At 35.2% G+C, this 17959-nt stretch overlaps 2 protein-coding genes across 2 annotated transcripts in view; both read left to right on the top strand.

Annotated features, from left to right (window-relative positions):
- Positions 1–1931, top strand: part of LOC136031307 (serine/threonine-protein kinase atr-like) — a 76721-nt gene extending 74790 nt beyond the window's left edge. The window contains 2 exon segments of the mRNA XM_065710763.1: positions 1–6; positions 1711–1931. The exon segment at positions 1–6 is cut by the window's left edge and continues 174 nt beyond it. Coding sequence (XP_065566835.1) covers positions 1–6; positions 1711–1884 — 180 coding nt within the window. The 3' untranslated portion in view covers positions 1885–1931.
- A 13136-nt stretch (positions 1932–15067) lies between these two features.
- LOC136031306 (histidine--tRNA ligase-like) overlaps positions 15068–17959 on the top strand; it is a 34635-nt gene continuing 31743 nt past the window's right edge. Inside the window, exon 1 of the mRNA XM_065710762.1 lies at positions 15068–15192. Within this exon, the coding sequence (XP_065566834.1) occupies positions 15127–15192 (66 nt within the window). The 5' untranslated portion in view covers positions 15068–15126. The remainder of the gene's footprint in view (positions 15193–17959) is intronic.

Here is a 17959-nt window from a genome sequence, read left to right as displayed (position 1 = left end):
GAAAAGGTAATGCTTAGCTTATTTTACCACTATAATAATCATTATCTGCAATGATCTGGTTATTTCTAACAAAAACATTTTGGTTAATGTTTTTTTTCTTTTTCGACCCGAACTCTTTGGGGGCTGTACCGTAATGGCCTAAAACTAAATTTTTTTAATGATTGAAGAGCTTTTGATGCCCTTAATTTATAACGTGTAAATACTCCTTTTAGTCAAGCCCAAAGAGTATGGGTAGCTTATAAGAGTAAACAGTTTTCAGATGGAACGGTTTCGATGGATTCAGTTATCCCTGGCAGCCATGTCTGTCGTTGGAAAAACTGACAGTTATTATCTTATGGTATCAAAACGATTGTACTTTTTGTAAGGACTTGAGAAAAAAAAACTAATGTATTTATTCTGATTACAAGAAATAAGTAATAACAGTATTTTTTAATGACTGAAAAAAAAAATCACTGGTAGTTTGTCTAATTACAGGAAAACGCAATGACGCTTTTTATAATGACACTTGTCAATGATCCAAAAATCGATGACTCAGAAAATGAATGCAATATTTTAGCGGTAAACTATCAGAATACACCTGGAGCCCCATTATTGGACCTTTTGACAATTTTAAACAAAACTGCTGTCGAAAACTTTTGATCATAGATCGCTGGTGATTATAGTTTTAGCGAAAAAGCATTAGAAGGGGGCTAGTCTTCCTTTAACAATTTTTTTTACTCTAACAAGGGCTGGATACGAAGTTTAGAATTTCGTATTAAATGAGTCTCCTATGAAGTTATCTGATTATTCCTTCAATGCGAAGTGGTCGGGAAACAAAACGGGAGACATGTGGCTCTTCAATTAGGCAATGCTAAGGCGCCCTTTGTGTAAAAATATCGGATATTTAATGAAAGATAATGAAAGAAGAAACAATTTTCTATATATTAATTAATACGCAAGGAGAAAGAGAAGAAAAGTAAGGTATCTGGTATCTGCTATCTAACGCGCAAAGCTCGGGGTCATTTGTATCTTTCTCATAACCAATCTGTCTGTCTTTTGTAACTTTATAAGGTGAAGACACTTCTGTTAATGTAACTACATGTTTAAAGTCCGTCGGAAGAATAATAGGAGTTGGAAGACTCACTTGAGTACAAAGTGCTAGATACGCCCCTACATTTTGAGAACGACAACATGTATCAAACTAGCTTGCATGGGTGCCTAAAGCTTCTAAGCCTGCACACAGTTTAATGCTCTAATAAGACAAATCAGGATTGTTAAGGGAGCAGATATGTTCAAATCTGGTAATGGTGCTAGAAAATAAATCATTTTATGAATCGTCGGAAACTCCCTAAGCCAGGCGAAAGCTTACGAAAGAATAAATCGCACATGTCTTTGTTTCGATTCTTTCCCGATGAAACTCTTTTATTCTTTTTAAATGATTTCCATGCAGGTTTTTTTTTTACATCTTTATTAACGTTTTTCTTACTACTGGGAGACAGGAACAAGAATAAAATCAGTGAAGTTGAAGATATCTTACTTGGGGTGGTAGCCCCGAGTCCGATAATGTCTGATCAATTGCACTCTTAGTTAATAATTTCCGGGCTGCGCAGCTTCAAATGTCATAACATAATAAATAACTATCATTCTCAATGAGCAGTGCAAACAAGGAAAAAGTGATAATTTGCTATTCTTAACTCTGCTATTTACTAACTTTTTTTTGTGGCTTTTAAGGCAATGGAAGTTGTTCGGAACATTGAACTACGCCTGCAGGGAGTGATTGTATCGCGCTTTCGGAAAAGTTCTCAGAAGTTGAGCATTGAAGGTCAAGTGAATCAGCTAATACTTGAAGCTAGCTCCGAGGAAAATCTTTGTCAAATGTACTTCGGATGGGCACCCTATTTCTGATCTTTTTTATTATAATTTCATTTTTGTATTATACATTCTCTCCTTTTTTATTGTTATGTCTTCAGAGAAAATTTAACAATTATTTCGTAATCATAAAACATGTTCTTGGTAAATGGTGTCGTTGCAGTATTAGTGGTGGCTTATGCGTCTTTGTGCTTTCCTTAAAGCTGAAATTTTGTTATGTGGACTGTGTGATTTCTTAATTAAGCCAACATCGTAGTAGCAAAGTGAATTTTCAATTAATAACTCTTGAAAATAAATTAATAATATTTTCTCAGAAAGTTTACACCATCAATTCATCCTGCAACAATTGCCATAACATTATTATCAGATCTTCAATCTTCATCCTGATTCCGAATTTAGATTTTTAATCGTTTGTTTATGCTGATTGTGATGGTTTTAGACTATGCTTGTTGTTAAAAAAAATAGTTCTTTCTGATGAAAGTAAAGGGTGAAGTTGAAACTTCGAACCAAGAAAAATTATTGCTTCGCAGTTATGTAAAATTTTTCTGAAAAAGTGTTTGATACAAACTAACCCATTATATTTCCCTATATTTGTAGAATCCCTAAAAACCAGTGCTTTACTGGACACTGAGCTTATTCGAGTTTTTTTTTTTTTTTTTTTTTTTTTTTTTTTTTTTTTTTTTTTTTTTTTTTTTTTTTTTGAAACTGTATAATTTAATTTGTTTACTTTGAACTAGGGAATTTAACACGAGCTTTTTTTAAAGTTTATTTTAAAAATTTCTTTCACAAAAGAAGTTTTTCAAAAAGTAAAGAGCTACTTAAACTAAGGATGGAAAGAAAAAAAATAATATTTCAAGCGTAAAACTATCATAAATCATTATCAGTAACTAAATGAAACCCAAAATAAACAGAAATTACAATAAATAATCAAGTCAAGTTTAAAACGATGCGTAATTACCATAAAGAGGAGTACGGTTAATACCCCTGTGCCTTCTAAAGATCAGAACGTAACCTTCCACTTTATTGAAAATAATTTTTATTTCGAGTTATGTGTTTTTATTTCACATACAGAAAAATAAATATAAAGCTAGGTTACTGAAACGAACAAATGAATGTGAATTGACAGTGGAATATATACTGATATTCATTGCTTAAAGTCTCAACAATTTTGGATCTATCGTAGTTGTAAAAAGAAATACGTTAAAAACGTAGTTTGTTATCAGTAAAGTGCAAATCATTTTGGAGGGCAAGCATATTTAATTTTGAATCGAATTGGCTCCTTTAAAATTTTCAACGATATTCCTAGATATTATAGAGCAGCACTGCCAATGAAATTTCTTATATGCCCTTTTGAAAACCTGCATACATGTAGTTTTTTCGCTAATTTCAAACTCCCCATAAACCTTCTCTAAACGTTTCACACTGATAATATTATTGTCATGGGTTACAGTAAGTGTAATTCACTACACATACCCTTAAAGGGCTTACTTAATAAGGAAAACCGTTCTTGAGATATTGCTGTCACATTTTTGAAAATCTACATGCTCATAGTCTGTCTTGATTTAGTTTAACATCCATCTAAATATTCCTTAAAAGCTTCACCTTAATACTCTTAGCTTGCATTGTAGCAACAGTTATAGTAGCAGTATGCATCCGAAGATGCTATAGTAGCATCTTCGGCTTCAACACACGCTGAATATTTTAACTTAATGCTATCAACCATTTCTAAAGCATTTGTGATACGTCCTCTTGACAACCTGAGTGGTTGTTCAAATTAGTTCCATACAGTTTCAACACAATCCAAGTTTTTCGCCTGAATACACTTAGTTTTAATTGCAGCAGTAGTGGTAATAGCAGTTGAATTAATAGTAGTAGTCTTAACTTTAGTGGCAGTAGTAGTAGTAGTAGTAGTAGTAGTAGAAGTAGTAGTAATAGTATCAGCAGTAGTAGATGAGCAGTAGCATTAGGATGCAAATATTTCCTTTTGGCTAGTTCAAAATTCCCCACAACAAGCCCTATTAGTTTCAACTTCTTCACACACATCCTGTTAGTGTTCCTAAGATATTGTTGTTACGGTCTTTTGGCAACCTACATACACATGACATATTTTGATTCAGTTCACCTTCCTCTTTCTAAATGTCTTGAAACTTTCACCTTCATACCATTAGGGATAGTTGCAATAGTAGTCACAGTAGTGGTATTGGTGTTACTAATAGAAATATTAATAATAATAGCAGTAGTCCTAGTAGCAGCAGTAGTCTTAACGTATTGCCTTTTGATCAGTTGAATATTCCTCTCATCAAGTCCCGGAAGGTTCAAATTAATGCAATTATTCACTGCAATGACATTGTTCATATGACCTTTTGATCATCTATATGTTCATATACATATTAAAATTTTCATCTCGATGTTCCTAGCCTTACAAGTAGTTGCAACAGAAGTAGTAGTTAAAACAGTAGTAGTAAATATAGCCGTGATAGTAGTATTAGTAGTAGCGCGAACATATTGCCTTTGGTCAGATGATCTTCACCTTTAAGCGTTTTCTGAAAGTTCCAACTTAATAGCCAAATCAATTCTTGAGATACTCTCTTTTGACAATTTATATTCACATGCTGTATTTTGATTTAATTTAAATCTCTCCTTAATATTGTAAATCGGCTGGTGCGGTAGTAGTAGTGGTAGCAGTGGTTGTTGGGTTAGTTGTAGTAGTAGTGGTAGCATGCAAAGATTGCCTTTTTGATCATCTCCCTTGTCATTTTCTGAAAGTTCCAGATTAGTATCCTCAGTCATTCCTGAGTTATGCCCTTTTGACAATCCGTATACACCTCACGTATTTTGATTCAGTCCAACACTCTAATCAACATTCTCTGAAAGGCTCACCTGAATGTCCTTCGTCTTTAGTAGGGGAAATGATGGGGATGGGGGGGGGAGGGGGGGTTGCGCTGCCAATGATATTGCATCTTTGCCATCGGGTGTCCTTGAATGTACTTTGATTTCATACTCTCAGTCATTCCTTAGCTATCTCTGATCCACCCTTTCAACAACCAGCATGTACCTAGTGCTCTTCATTTAGTTTTGCATCCACCTGAAGTTTCCCTGGAAGTTTCAACTTAATGTGTAAAGTTGAAAGTTTCTTCTGAAAGTCTTAGGCCTATTCAGCACTTGGGATATTGCATCCATGCCATTTGACAACACGGATGCATTTAAACTCTTGTTTTAATTGTACAACAGTAAAAGCAGAAGTAGTACTAGTAGTAGCCCTGATAGTTTCAATTAATACCCCTGAGTGGTTCCTGGGATGTCTTGAATTTACCCTTTTGACGAATTGCGGGCATATAGTTTGTTTTGATTTTGTTTTTATCCCCATGAACTTTACCTTAATACCCTATTTCAACTCAATATCCTATTCTAGTTTCAACTTAACATCCTCTTCCAATCCTTCCTGCGTACGAATTTTGACAACCTGGCTACACTTTAAATATTTTGATATTTTTTTTTCAATAATAGCAGTAGTAGAAGTAATAGCTATATAGTAGTAATATTAGTAACCTTGAAGTTGTCAGCTTAATACCCTAAGGTGTTCCTGGGTTATTGCTGATACATCGTTTTTACATTTTGAATATACATAGCATGATTTGATTTAGTTCAACATCTACCTTAAAAGGCCCTGAAACTTTTGCTTAATACTCCAGGCCGTTCTTGAGATATAGCTGATATGCCCTGTTGACAACCTGCTTTTATATACGGTATAATTCCATACCACCCTCACCATTTCCTGAAAGTTTTACCTTAGAATTCTTATCCATAGTAATAATCGCAGCCATAATAGCAATAGTAGTAGTAGTAGGAGCAGCTGGAGTAGTAAAAGTTATAGTACTAGTAGTAGTACCAGTAGCATTCAAAAACTGTCTTTTGTTTAGTTCAACATCCCCCTGAACACGCCTTGAAATCTTAAACTTAATACTTTAAGCCGCTTCCGAAACAGGGCTGATACGTTCTTTTGACAACCTGCAAGCACATGATGTGTTTGATTTAGTTCAACATCCCCTAAAAATTCTCTGAGAGGTTCACCACGACATCCTTAGCATTAATAATAGTAGTAGTATGGAGATAGTACCTTTTGGTTAGTCCAATATGTCCTGAAAGTTTCAACTGAATGCTCTAAGCTGTTCTTGACATATTACTGATACATCCTTTTGACAACCTTTATGTCCATTGTGTGTTCTCACAGCCCCCTAAACATTCCCTGGAAGTTTCACCTCCATACCCTTAGCCTCAATAGAAGAAGCAGCCGTAGTATTAGTAGTAGTAGTAGCAGTATGCACATTGCACCTTTTGGTTAGTTCAGGATCCTCCTTGACATATCCTGAAAGTTTCAATTTAATGCCCTAAACTGTTCTTGAGATGTTGCTGATGCGCCCTTTTGACAACCTGTATGAATGTTTTGTTTTGATCTAGGACAACGTTCCCTCAATTTCACCTTTATACCCTTCGCGGTAGTTTTAGTTGTAGTAGCGGTAGAAATATTACCAACAATAGTAGTAGTAATAGTAGCATACACGTGGTGTTTTTTGGTTAGTTCAACATCCCCCTTAGTATGCCCTATAAGTTTCAACTTAATGCTTTAAGTTGTTCCTGAAATGGTGCTCTGACATCAGTTATTACTGATATGCCCTTTTGACATGCATGTACATAGTGTGTTTTGATTTGGTCTAACTTCCGCTTCAATATTCCCTGAAATTCTGTCCTTAATACCCTTAGCCTTAGTAGTAGTAGTTGAACTAGTAGCAATAGTAGTAGTAGTATGGACACATCACCTTTTAGTCAGTTGAACATCCTCCTCATCATACCCTGAGCGTTTCAACTTAAAGCCCTAAGCCGTTCCTGAGATACTGTTGATACGCCCTTATGATAACATGCATACACATAGTGGACTTTTCTTTAGTTCAACACCCCTTCAATATTCTCTGAAAGCTTCACCTTAATACCCTTAGCTTTTTGGAGACCCAGGATCAAATGTGCCTCTTTTCTCAATAAAAAAATCCTATATGTAAACAATGAATTAATATCACACCATAAACCTTTGCCCCTGGCGATATGGGGGGTTTTCAAACATGTGAAGTTTTCCCAATTAGGGTTTTACTTCTCTATCCAATTCATTCACAATTGGATAGGATAGGAAAGTAAAACCCTTATCGGGAAAACTTCAAATGTTTGCATATTGTAAGCTCTTCTTGAAATTCCCGAAAAATTGTTTTATTTACCTTTACTGTTAGGATAAACACAAAAAGTATTTATTCACGAGACATTTTTTTTCAGAACTCGTCTTTTTTCATTTTCACTGACTAAGAGGACTTGGAAGGAGTGGCATCCAAGCAAGGAATTTTGATCGTCGTGTTAAATATTTTTGAGCATAGAAATTTCAATGGTAAAGGACTCAAAATGTCCCATTGTTTGGTATTGTATAAAACTTGACACTGGCGTTGTCAAGAAAAATATTTGCTAAGCTTATTTATTAGCTTCTAAATGACCTCCAATGCAATTTTTACGGTATTTTGATGCCTTGCTAGTGCTGGAGAAATGAAATAATTAAAAAAAGAAACATCAACGTTTCAAGCTATGTTTTAAAATTTCTTAAAAAATTGTTAACAAAAAACAAACGTTACTTTAGGCCCATTTTTAATTAATTTTTTCGTTCGGCAGTTTTTTTTAGAGCATGATTATTTGGTTCGCTTGCTATGGGGTGGGGGTGGGGATGGAGATTTTACAAGAAGGAGTTTGTAAAGCTCATATATAGGGTTTTGGTGCCGTCTGGTACTTCATGACGATGCCATAAAGTCAAATTATGAAAATCATATGTATGACATTACTGTTCTTTCAAGCTCCTAATGGCAAGAATTTAGATTTTTTTTTTACCAGAAGAATGATCACGATTGCGTATTTATTTATTTTTTTCCAGGGGGTGATCTTATCAAATCAATAGCTCTAAAAGATTGGAAGGCCTCAATCAAACGGATATTAAAAGTTCTAGTGCCCTTTTTAAGTAGCCAAAAGGAGAGCAATCGGATCAAATTATTAGATAGCCGTTTTGTTCAGCATGATTGAGGAATCCAATAACTATACATATGGGGATGACATGCCCCCCCCCCATTCTCTGTAGAAAGAGCTGTAAGCTATGGAATATGCTGATTGTTTAAGTATAGTGTTTATCGGAATGTATACAGACATTTTTCGCGAGGGGTGGTATTTTCTGCATGGGGTTCTCTGGAGAAAGCTGTAAGTTATGGAATATGCTGATTGTTTAAGTATAGTCTTTATCGGAATGTATAACCTACAGACGTTTTTCGGTAGGGGTGGTATTTTCTGCATGGGGAGATTTTCCACGGGGAGGGTTTTCCGTGGGGAGGTCAGTTTCCGGGATGAATTTTCCAGGAGAAATTCTACACGGGGGAATTTTCAGAATTCCGACAGGAATTTCTTTTTATTTGTCTCAATTTCTCTTATGCGACTCAATTTTTCATGTGGAGATGTTGTGGAGAATTGCTCGGGAAAAATTTTCACGGGGGATATTTCTGACGTGCTTTTAAAAAAAGATCAAAAAGCAAATAGAAAGTAAGTCTTTTTTTCAGATGAAAGTCAGCTAGGGAGAATTTTCTAGGTAGAAATGTCCGATAAAATTTCCCAGGGGTAATTTTAGGCAAGAATAAAATTGTCCGGAGGAATTTTCCAGGAGGGGAGGATTTTACATTGAAGAAACTATCCATCTTGAAATTTTTCGTGCGGTGAGGGATTTTCCTTTGGCATTACTTGAAAAACGATCAGAAATTGGACTATTTTTTTTTTCAACTGAACATTAAAATTTGAAACAAACAGAAATTACTCCAGACACGATAAGATAAGGGGAGGCACCCCCCCCCCATTTCAATTCCTTGCTCTTAACGCTAAAGCTTGACTTTTTGCTCCAATTCTTTAAGAACGACTCCTGAAAAACAAGGGCCGCTTAATTGGAGCTAATTTTTAAAAAACTTTTTCCAGAAAATAAGTTTTACAAGAAAAAGTAAAGAACTCCAAATAGAATCAAATAATCTATCAAGCGTAAAACTACCTTAAAACAGCATCAATAAACAAATGAAACTACAAAGCGAACAGAAATTACAATGAATAACCAAGTCAAACCCAAAACGATCAGAAATTAACATGATTAAGGCTCACAACTTTTTACCTTCTCAAGGCCAGAACATAATTTGCACTTTACTGAAAAAACACAAATGAATGTGCATTGTCAGTTTAATATACATATGCTTATATGTATTCTTTAGAATCTTAATTGTTTTTGATCTATTAAAGTTATAAAAGAGAAGACACTAAAAATGTTTTTCAATAAAGTGCAAATTATGTTCTGGCCTTCAGAATGCATGGAGGTTTTGAGCCCTAATCATGTCAATTTATGCTCGTTTTGAGTTTCATTTATTTATTGATGCTAATTTGTGATAGTTTTGAGCTTGGTAGATGGTTTTATTCTATTTTTGCTCATTTTGGTTCAATGGAGTTCTTGACTTTACCTTGAAAAATATATTTTGTGGAAGAAGCTTTTTTTACATTAATTTCTGTTCATTTTATATTTAGATCGTCTTTTTCAGGGAAACTGAATTGGAAATTTTATTGCCTTCCAATCACTTTTGACTCTTAAAAAGGGCACTAGAGTTTTTAATTTCCAATCAAATTAGCTCCTTTGAAATATCGATGATATTACTAGTTATTTTAGAGCAGAACTACCTATGATATTGTTTATATGCCCTTTTAATATACACATGCATATAGTTATTTTGTTTAATTGAAACTCCCACTAAACGTTCCCTAAAGGTTTTTACTTATTAATTAATAAATTAATTTATTTTATAATCCATCAAAAATACACGGCATGGGGATGGAGTGTAACAAACAGAAAGAACATGAAAAATGCACATACAAAAACAGGAGCAAATACAAATTAAAACTCGAATAAACCAAATATTTTGGAAACGTAAGCCGCTCTAAGGGTGGTAAACCTCTTTCAATGAATCGTAAAAATAAATACAATACAAAAATGATAATAGCCCAGCAAAAAAAAAAAATAAGGAAATAAGCATGGGAAAAAAATACTTCCAAGGGTAGTTTGACGAATAATCTGTAAGCTTGGAAAAAAGCTTATCTGCAGCATCAAGAGGATGCAGCAAGCTGTATCTCTCTCGCAGTCTACCATTCCTAGTCTAAGGAGGAACCCAAATATAAGACCTCCTGATTTCTATTTTATTTGATTAGTTAAAAAAGTCCCAGAAAGGAACCAGGTATAGAACATAAGGGAGAGAAACAGCATTATATGCTTTCACAAAGGGGTGTTACCAAGATTCAGCTGTGATACAACTGCACCAGCATACGCATTATGGATCTTACGTTCGGTTCAGGCAATAAGTAATTTCCAAGTTGGTTTTAGGGATGCATCAATAGGTAAACCAAGGTACACAAGCTCCTGCAGTGGTACAACATGAGAGCCATCTGGATTTACTCTGTCAAGGGTTTCAGAACGGTTAAAATTAAATAATAGCACTTGATACTTAGCCGCAGTTAAAGAACGACTAATGTCAATATAATTATTAGCAATGTCCCTAAAAGTTTTTTCCGAACTAAACTAAGCCCTACTTAGGTTAATAACGTCATCCGCGTAACATAAAACAGATACACTAACACCATTCGATATACAGCAAGGTGATAGATCTCCTTGGGCTCTTAGGGTTGTGGCATTATAAATAGTAAGAGAGGTAATGGCCCCTTATTTCATTCCAGGATTCACATGGAGTTCTGAAAGAAGAAGCAAAGATCCAATATTTAAACGTACTCGGAGGTGTCTATACATACAATAAAGAGTTCAAACAAAATCAACAGATACGCCCTTTTAAATAACTCAAGCATAGCCTGAGAATGGATTAGAGATCAGAAAGCATTCCTAATGTCATATACGCCATTAGCCAATGGTCTATGTAAACTCCTTAGAGTGTGAAACCCAAACTGAAAACGAGGTAGGACACACTGTTTTCGAATATGTTCAATAATCAATGGCTCAAAAATCTTCGAGAACAAACTAGAAACTGCAATGGGCCTATAAGACGAACATTGAGAAAGCGGTTTCCCTTTTTTCAAAACTGGAGTTACAACAGCTATACATAAGCAATAGAAGCAATAGGACAAAACTCAACTCCTAATGCAAAAGTACCATGAACAGTGTCACTAGTTAAAGTACCCGTAGAAGTAGCATTTAAAGTATACATGGTATCGTCTGGCTAGTTCAAAATCCGCCACAACTTAACCTGACAGGTCTAACTTAATAATGTTAGCGATTATTGTGATGTTGCTTTGTCACCCTTTCGACAATCTACATGACCATAATTTGTTTTGATTTAGTTCAACATCTGCCCTAATATTCCTTGAAAGCTTCACCTTAATAACCTTAGCTTGTGTAGTAGCAAAAGTTGTAGTGGCAGCAGTAGTATTAGTAGCGGTATGCACACATCACCTTCGGTTTTTTTTCAACATTCTCTTCAACATCAGATGTTCAAACTTAATACACAAATCAATTCTTATCACAGACTCTTTTGAAGGTCTAAGTACACATAGTGCCTTTTGTCAGTTCAAATTTGCCATTAATATTCTTTCAAATTTTACCTTCGTAGACTTAACCTTAACGGTACTAATATCATAGTCGTTGCAGTGGTAGTAGGAGAAAAAGTTGCAGCGTTAGTATTGCATTAGTAGTAGTAGTAACACTAGCAGCAGCAACATTAATAGCGGTAGTAGCATATACATCTCGCCCTTCCGTCGGTTGAACAATCCTTTCATGATGCCTTGGCACGTTGGCACGTTTCACCTTGGCACGTTAAGCGGTTCCAAAAATATTGCTGATTTGCAGTTTTGACCTCCTTTTGACATCCTTTTCATCTTAATACTCTAAGCCTTACAATTTGTTGTAGTTAAAGTAGTAGTTGGAGTAGTATGGTGGAGTATTTGCAAAAGTAGCATCAGTAGTCGTGTTAGTAGTGAAATCCATATATTACCTTTTTGTCAATTGATCTTCCCCTTTAAGTATTATCCAAAAGTTCCAACTTAATACGCAAATCCATTCTTGAGGTACGCCCTATTGACAATCTACATGCAAATTGTGTGTTTTGATTTAGTTCAAACTCCCCCTCAATATTCTGTCAAATTTTGACTGAATATTGAGATTGAGAGGCAAAACTCACAACTGTTGGCCTTAGGGACGAGGGGTGGCTGCCCTCATCAAAGACATAATTTCCGGACCCCTCAACTACGATGAACAAAATTACTATATCAAAATTTGATTGAAGGTGCTGGGGGAAATCATGGGCGTAGAGGGGGCTGGTTGCTCTCAAATTACTTTTGATTCTTAAAAAGCGCAATATAAATTGCGATTTCAAGTCAAGCGAGCCCCAACTGAATTATATACAAACAGCCATTTAATAAAAACCTTATGTACCCCCATGGCAAAACTTACAACCCTAACCCCAGGGCTCTGGGGGGTTGTGTCAATCCTAGACGCAGTGTTATATTTGGACCATTTTGAACAAAATAACTAGGTCACGATTTTAATCAGATGCGTTTGCTGAAAAAAAGGGTAGTCGAAGGGGGAGGTATAGTTGCCCTCCACCATTTTTTACTCTTGAAAGGGAACTATAGCTTCCAGTTTTCAACCAAATGAGACTCCTCTAACGTTTATACAACCACCCTTACATATAAACCGTAAATGCCCCCAGGGCTTAATTTACAACCCTTGCCTCAGGCTCTGGAGGGGGGGCTGTTTCAACCCAAAAGCTTTGTTATATCGTCTCTGGACTATTTGGAATAAAATTGCTATATTGAAATTTCAATTGGATGCATTTTGAGGCATTATGACGTTTGTGTGTGTGTGGGGGGGATAAGTGTATTTAATTGTATCGGATTAACGACGCTTCTTGACTATTAAGGTCCCTGCGTCGGCCCTGCAGTGCATTCCTGCAGCATGATTCAATCTCTGGGTCCCGTATTACCAAGCTAAGGTAAACCCACTGCACCACCACAGGACAAGGGGGTGGGATAAGTGTCCTCCAGTCACTCTGAATTTTAAAAAGGGCACTAGAAATTTTGATTACCAATCCCATAAGCCCCCTCTGAATTTCATATGATCACCCTTTCTATATAAACCTTATATGGCCCCAGGGCATAACTTACAACCCTTGCCCCAAGGATATCTTACAACCCTTGCCCCGAGGGATGTGCAGGAGTTGTAATCCTCAAAGATATAATTTCCAGACCTTTCAACTACATTGAGCAAAATAGATATCTCAAAATGTTGATTGGATGTGTTTGGATGTGTAAGGGAAATAGTGGGCGTATGAGGGGGGTTAGTTGCCCTCCAATCACTTTCAACTATTGAAAAGGGCACTAGCCCTTTCAATTTCCAATCCAATGAGCCCTTTTCGAAGTTTCTATGATACGAAACCAAAACAAACACAATGTAATAACATCGTTCTTTACTTAAACAGCACTATTGCGGTGCCTATGATAAGAAGCTGTTTCAAAGTACTAAAAGCTTCGGCGTGAAGAGCAAGGGATTTAGGAGAAGGCAGCCACTCGCCCTCATATACAGAATAATTTTTATTTGTTTTATGTTAAAATGTTTGTCTTTATTTTCAGCTGAAAAATCTTTTTTTTTTTTTTGTTTTAATTACTTTTAAGATCTATCACACGTCATTATTCGTTATTTCTCATTCCCTTGACTATTTCATACCTCTGCTCTAGTTTTCAGCAGAGTTTATTGGATTTTGTTTTTAATCTCGTGTTAAGGATTATCACTTTCTGTCTTTCAAGTGACTCAGTATGTTAGGAAGCGACAAAATATCTGGAATTAAGAGGGTTGCAAAGTGTTGTTTTCCAAAAACTTTTTCTTGGGTTATACAACGACCTCGCAAGGTCATAAAATTAATAAAAGAATTTAAACTGCTTGAATCTCTGATAGTATTAAAATAGCCACAGTAGTTTTAGTTTGTTTAGAATATGTCATGCTTAATTACTTGGGCGAGGGGCTGAGACAAAAGTCTGAATCAGCATCCATTTACATGCACTGCGGTTTCCATTATTTAAATCCTGTCCCATTTGAGGTCTCAAAACTGAGTCCAATTTATATGATATATGGTAATTGCAATAGATAGTTATCTATTGTTTTTATTCCTCTTTCTTCAAATGAGCTCAGTCCTAAGTACTTCTGTTTCTGTTGCGTAGAAAAATAAAACTACTTAACCATTGTGACCCACACTGGGTTAAAAGGCATGACACTGATTACTGGGTTTTATAGAGTAAAAAAACAACTTTTAGAAAAACACAAAAACGAAGGAAAATGAACGCCACTGTTTTTTCTTGAAAAAGTAAGAGATTAAAAAATCTGAAGAATTCATATTCCTATAAATTTTTAGTGCTGTTGGCTGAGAAACGTTTTTCTCCTATTTACTAGTGTCACTATGTAGTACATGGCCTTGGAGTTTTAATGGGTTTTAACAGGCTTGTCTGATTATTTAGATTTAAGCTATATCAGGGTGTTTTGAACAGACTTGAAACACCACGATGCCCCACTGTTTCGTCTAAAAATCAGTTATTTTCTGCCAAAAATGAAACCGGTAGGGTGTCGGGATCAATTTCTGGCAAAGACTACAAAATCTCACATTTTTGTACATAGGAACTTTTTAAGGATTATCTAAGGCTCATAGCTTTTGGTAAGTTATATCAAACATGAATTTTTTATGTTTGGAATGAACATAATAATCTATTTCTTTTAATACATCTATTGTCATCGAAATTAGTTTTGGTTGCTGTTGAGCCGAATTTTTCTTTACTTAATTTCTGTTACCACGAACTGTTTGATATTTAAATAGGCTATTTAAAGGAATAGGCCAAATTAAGCTCTAGAAGTCAATAAAAAAAAATACTTCAAAGCCGTTGAGCAATTATGACACACAGGTCTGTATCAAAACAAATAAGATTTGACCGATCATGCAAAAAATGTTTTTTTTTTTTTGCGTGAAAAATGTAGCAGGACGAATCGAGGGTAAGTATACGAGGTAAAAGTTGTCAAATTTAGGGCAAAACATTATACCGCTTATTTTCGGCTTTTTTTCAAAGGCCCTGGTTTATTTTTGGGTTTGTAATTGGCAACAACAGGTACATTTATAGAAGTATCAGCAAAGAGTCAAGCTGATGAAAAATCAGCTGAAACATCAATTAAGAGTAGTAAAAAGTAGTACATCTGTGTTAGTAAAAAAGGTAAGAATTCTTAAAAATATTTATGGTGCAGTGAAAACGGTAAATTCTAGTTTAGCTATTTTTCACTATCTTGGAAAAGGATCAGGTCAGGAAAATGAAACTTTCAGGGATAGATCTACAGACTAAAGTATGTCTAGGGTGGGAGTCCCTAACTCGTCATTCTATATAATGCAGATTAATGCACATTGCTGCTTATTTTTCAATCACATTTCATCCTATAGCCTATGACTGTTATAAGGATGAATCTGTGCTTAGGCCTACCTTAAGTATTTTCAGCTTTTAACCTTGCTTGTAAGCTAGTACACTTAAACTTAAGGTAAAATTCTAGTTATGTGACTTCTTGCTATCCCAGAAAGGGGTTAGGTTAGGAAAATGAAACTCTCAGGGATGGGTCTACAGGCTAATGTATGTCCCAGGAAGATATTTTGAAGTAGCCTACCTACTTCCTCTCCCTCTAGAGGGTCCTGACATTTGATGACCTTTAAAAATATGTGTGTTATAAAATTGAAACCTTTCAAATAGATCTTCTGCCTGAATGAAGTAGGCTACAACAAAATTGTTTTCAGCTTCACAACTTTCCTCAATCCTAATTTATAAAGTGTTAAAAGATATACAATTACATTCTCTACATTTGATAAAAACATTAGTGAAATTCTAGTTGATTGACTTTTAGCTATCTTGGAAAGGGGTTAGGTTAGGAAAATGAAACTTTCAGGGATGGGTCTACAGGCTAAAGTATATCCTGGGAAGGTATGTTAAAGTAAACATCTCCACTCCTTCTCCCTCTAGGGATTCCAGGAATTCACCTACATGACACATCTATCCCTATTAAAATATTGACAAAACAATGTTTTATCTTAATTTTCAGTTGCCAGTTGCTTTTTCTATGCCTTTAGTTCTGAAAATACAATTCCTGTTATTTGAGTAGAATTCAAATTGTTATTTGAGTACTTCATTCAAGCAGGAAATCTATTTTCAAAGGTTCTGCTTTTATAACAGACATATTTTTGAAGGTCATCAAAGGTCAGGGCCTTCTAGAGGGAGGAGTAGAGGTAGGCACTTCAAAATACCTTCCCAGGACATACTTTAGCCTGTAGACTCATCCATGAAAGTTTATTTTTCCTAATCTAACCCCTTTCTAAGATAACAAGAAGTCAACAACTAGAATTTCACCAAAAACATTGATATGGTTCAGAACTCTACTCAAATACCAGAAATTGCATTTTCAGAACTAAAGGCAGAGAAAAAGCAACTGGTAATTGAAAATTAAGGTAAAATGTTTTTTTTTTGTCAAAATTTCAATAGGCAAATAGACCTGTCATGTAGGCAAATTTCAGGGCCCTCTAGAGGGGAAGGAGTAGAGGTGAATACTTTAAAATACCTTCCCAAGATATACTTTAGACTATAGACCCATCCCCAAAAATTTCATTTTCCTAACCTAACCCCTTTCCGAGATAGCCAAAAGTCAATCAACTAGAATTTTACCAAGCTTAATAATTATCCTGGAATAATTTTGTCACTTTTCACTGCTGTGCTATGTACAGCCAGGTATGCTAAAACCCATCTAAGTCTGACATAGCTTTAAATTATTCCTATCTTATTTTCTTGAGGGTAGGCTACTGCATCACAATATATAGGCTAGGCTACCCATTTCTGTTGATGATTGAATTATGTAGGCCTATCCATGGGTGTTCATAAGGGGGGCAGGGGATGCCAGCCCTCCTGGCTCAATGATGCTGCCTTATATTTTTGTTGTGATATTTCTATTATACAACATTAGAAGTGCTGATTAGATCAGGTAAGCCCCCCCCCTAAATTCAAATAAATTTGAGAGAAAGGAGAGGATAATATTTAATTTTTCTATATCTAAGTGCTTTAGAAATATATTAAAGTTCTTTCAACTTAAAGTGTGAAATTTTTGAGGATAAATGTATCACAGTTCATATTACTGACTTACAAATGTTACCATTGGTTTTGGTAACAGTGTATAGAACAAAGTTACCACTACCATCTTGCTGGACATTCAATTTTACCTGTTGAAAATGTCTGTGACCTTGGTGTTCATTTTGATTCTAGTCTTAGGTTTGACTGGTATGTCTCTGAACTAACTTGTAAGGCAAACTATCAGCTACAATTTCTGTAAGTTTAATCTCTGTTCATTCATTACCATTTATAAATCAATGGTTCCACCTATGCTTGAATACAACTTGTCAGTGTTGTATCCATTGAATTAAAAAAAGACAGAGCAAGGGTTGAAAAAATACAGTGAGAGCAACTAGGCTTGTACCATATTTGAAACATTTTCTGCATGGAAATAGACTGCACAGGCTAGGATTGCCAAGTCTTTGATTCCAAAGGGATAGGGCAGACATTATTAACACATTCTGTATAATCAAAGGCATTGAAATATAAATACATCATAGTTCTTCACATTTAATGACAATAACAGGACCTGTTATTACCCACATAAATTGTACCCTTCACTTTCAAAAAGGAAAATAGGCCAACATTCATTTTACAGCAGGGTATGGAAGCCACAGAATGACCTTCCACCTAAAGAATTTCTAACAAATAATATAAACACATTCAAAACCAAACTAGCAGAAACACATTTTCACAGTAAATCATTTTTAAATCATTTATAGTATTATTTGTCAGTGTTTGTTGTAGTTGTTATTTTTCATAGATTTGTATGTGTGTATTATGTTGTCAGCATTGTGATAATTTCTTCTTATTATGTCTAGTGCAACAAGCTTGAAAGCCTACC

The sequence above is a fragment of the Artemia franciscana genome, chromosome 9 (genome assembly GCF_032884065.1).
Source record: "Artemia franciscana chromosome 9, ASM3288406v1, whole genome shotgun sequence".
NCBI classification, from domain to species: domain Eukaryota; kingdom Metazoa; phylum Arthropoda; class Branchiopoda; order Anostraca; family Artemiidae; genus Artemia; species Artemia franciscana.
The sequence above is the reverse complement of the archived record's forward strand: the minus strand, read 5'-3'. Positions and strand labels throughout refer to the sequence as shown.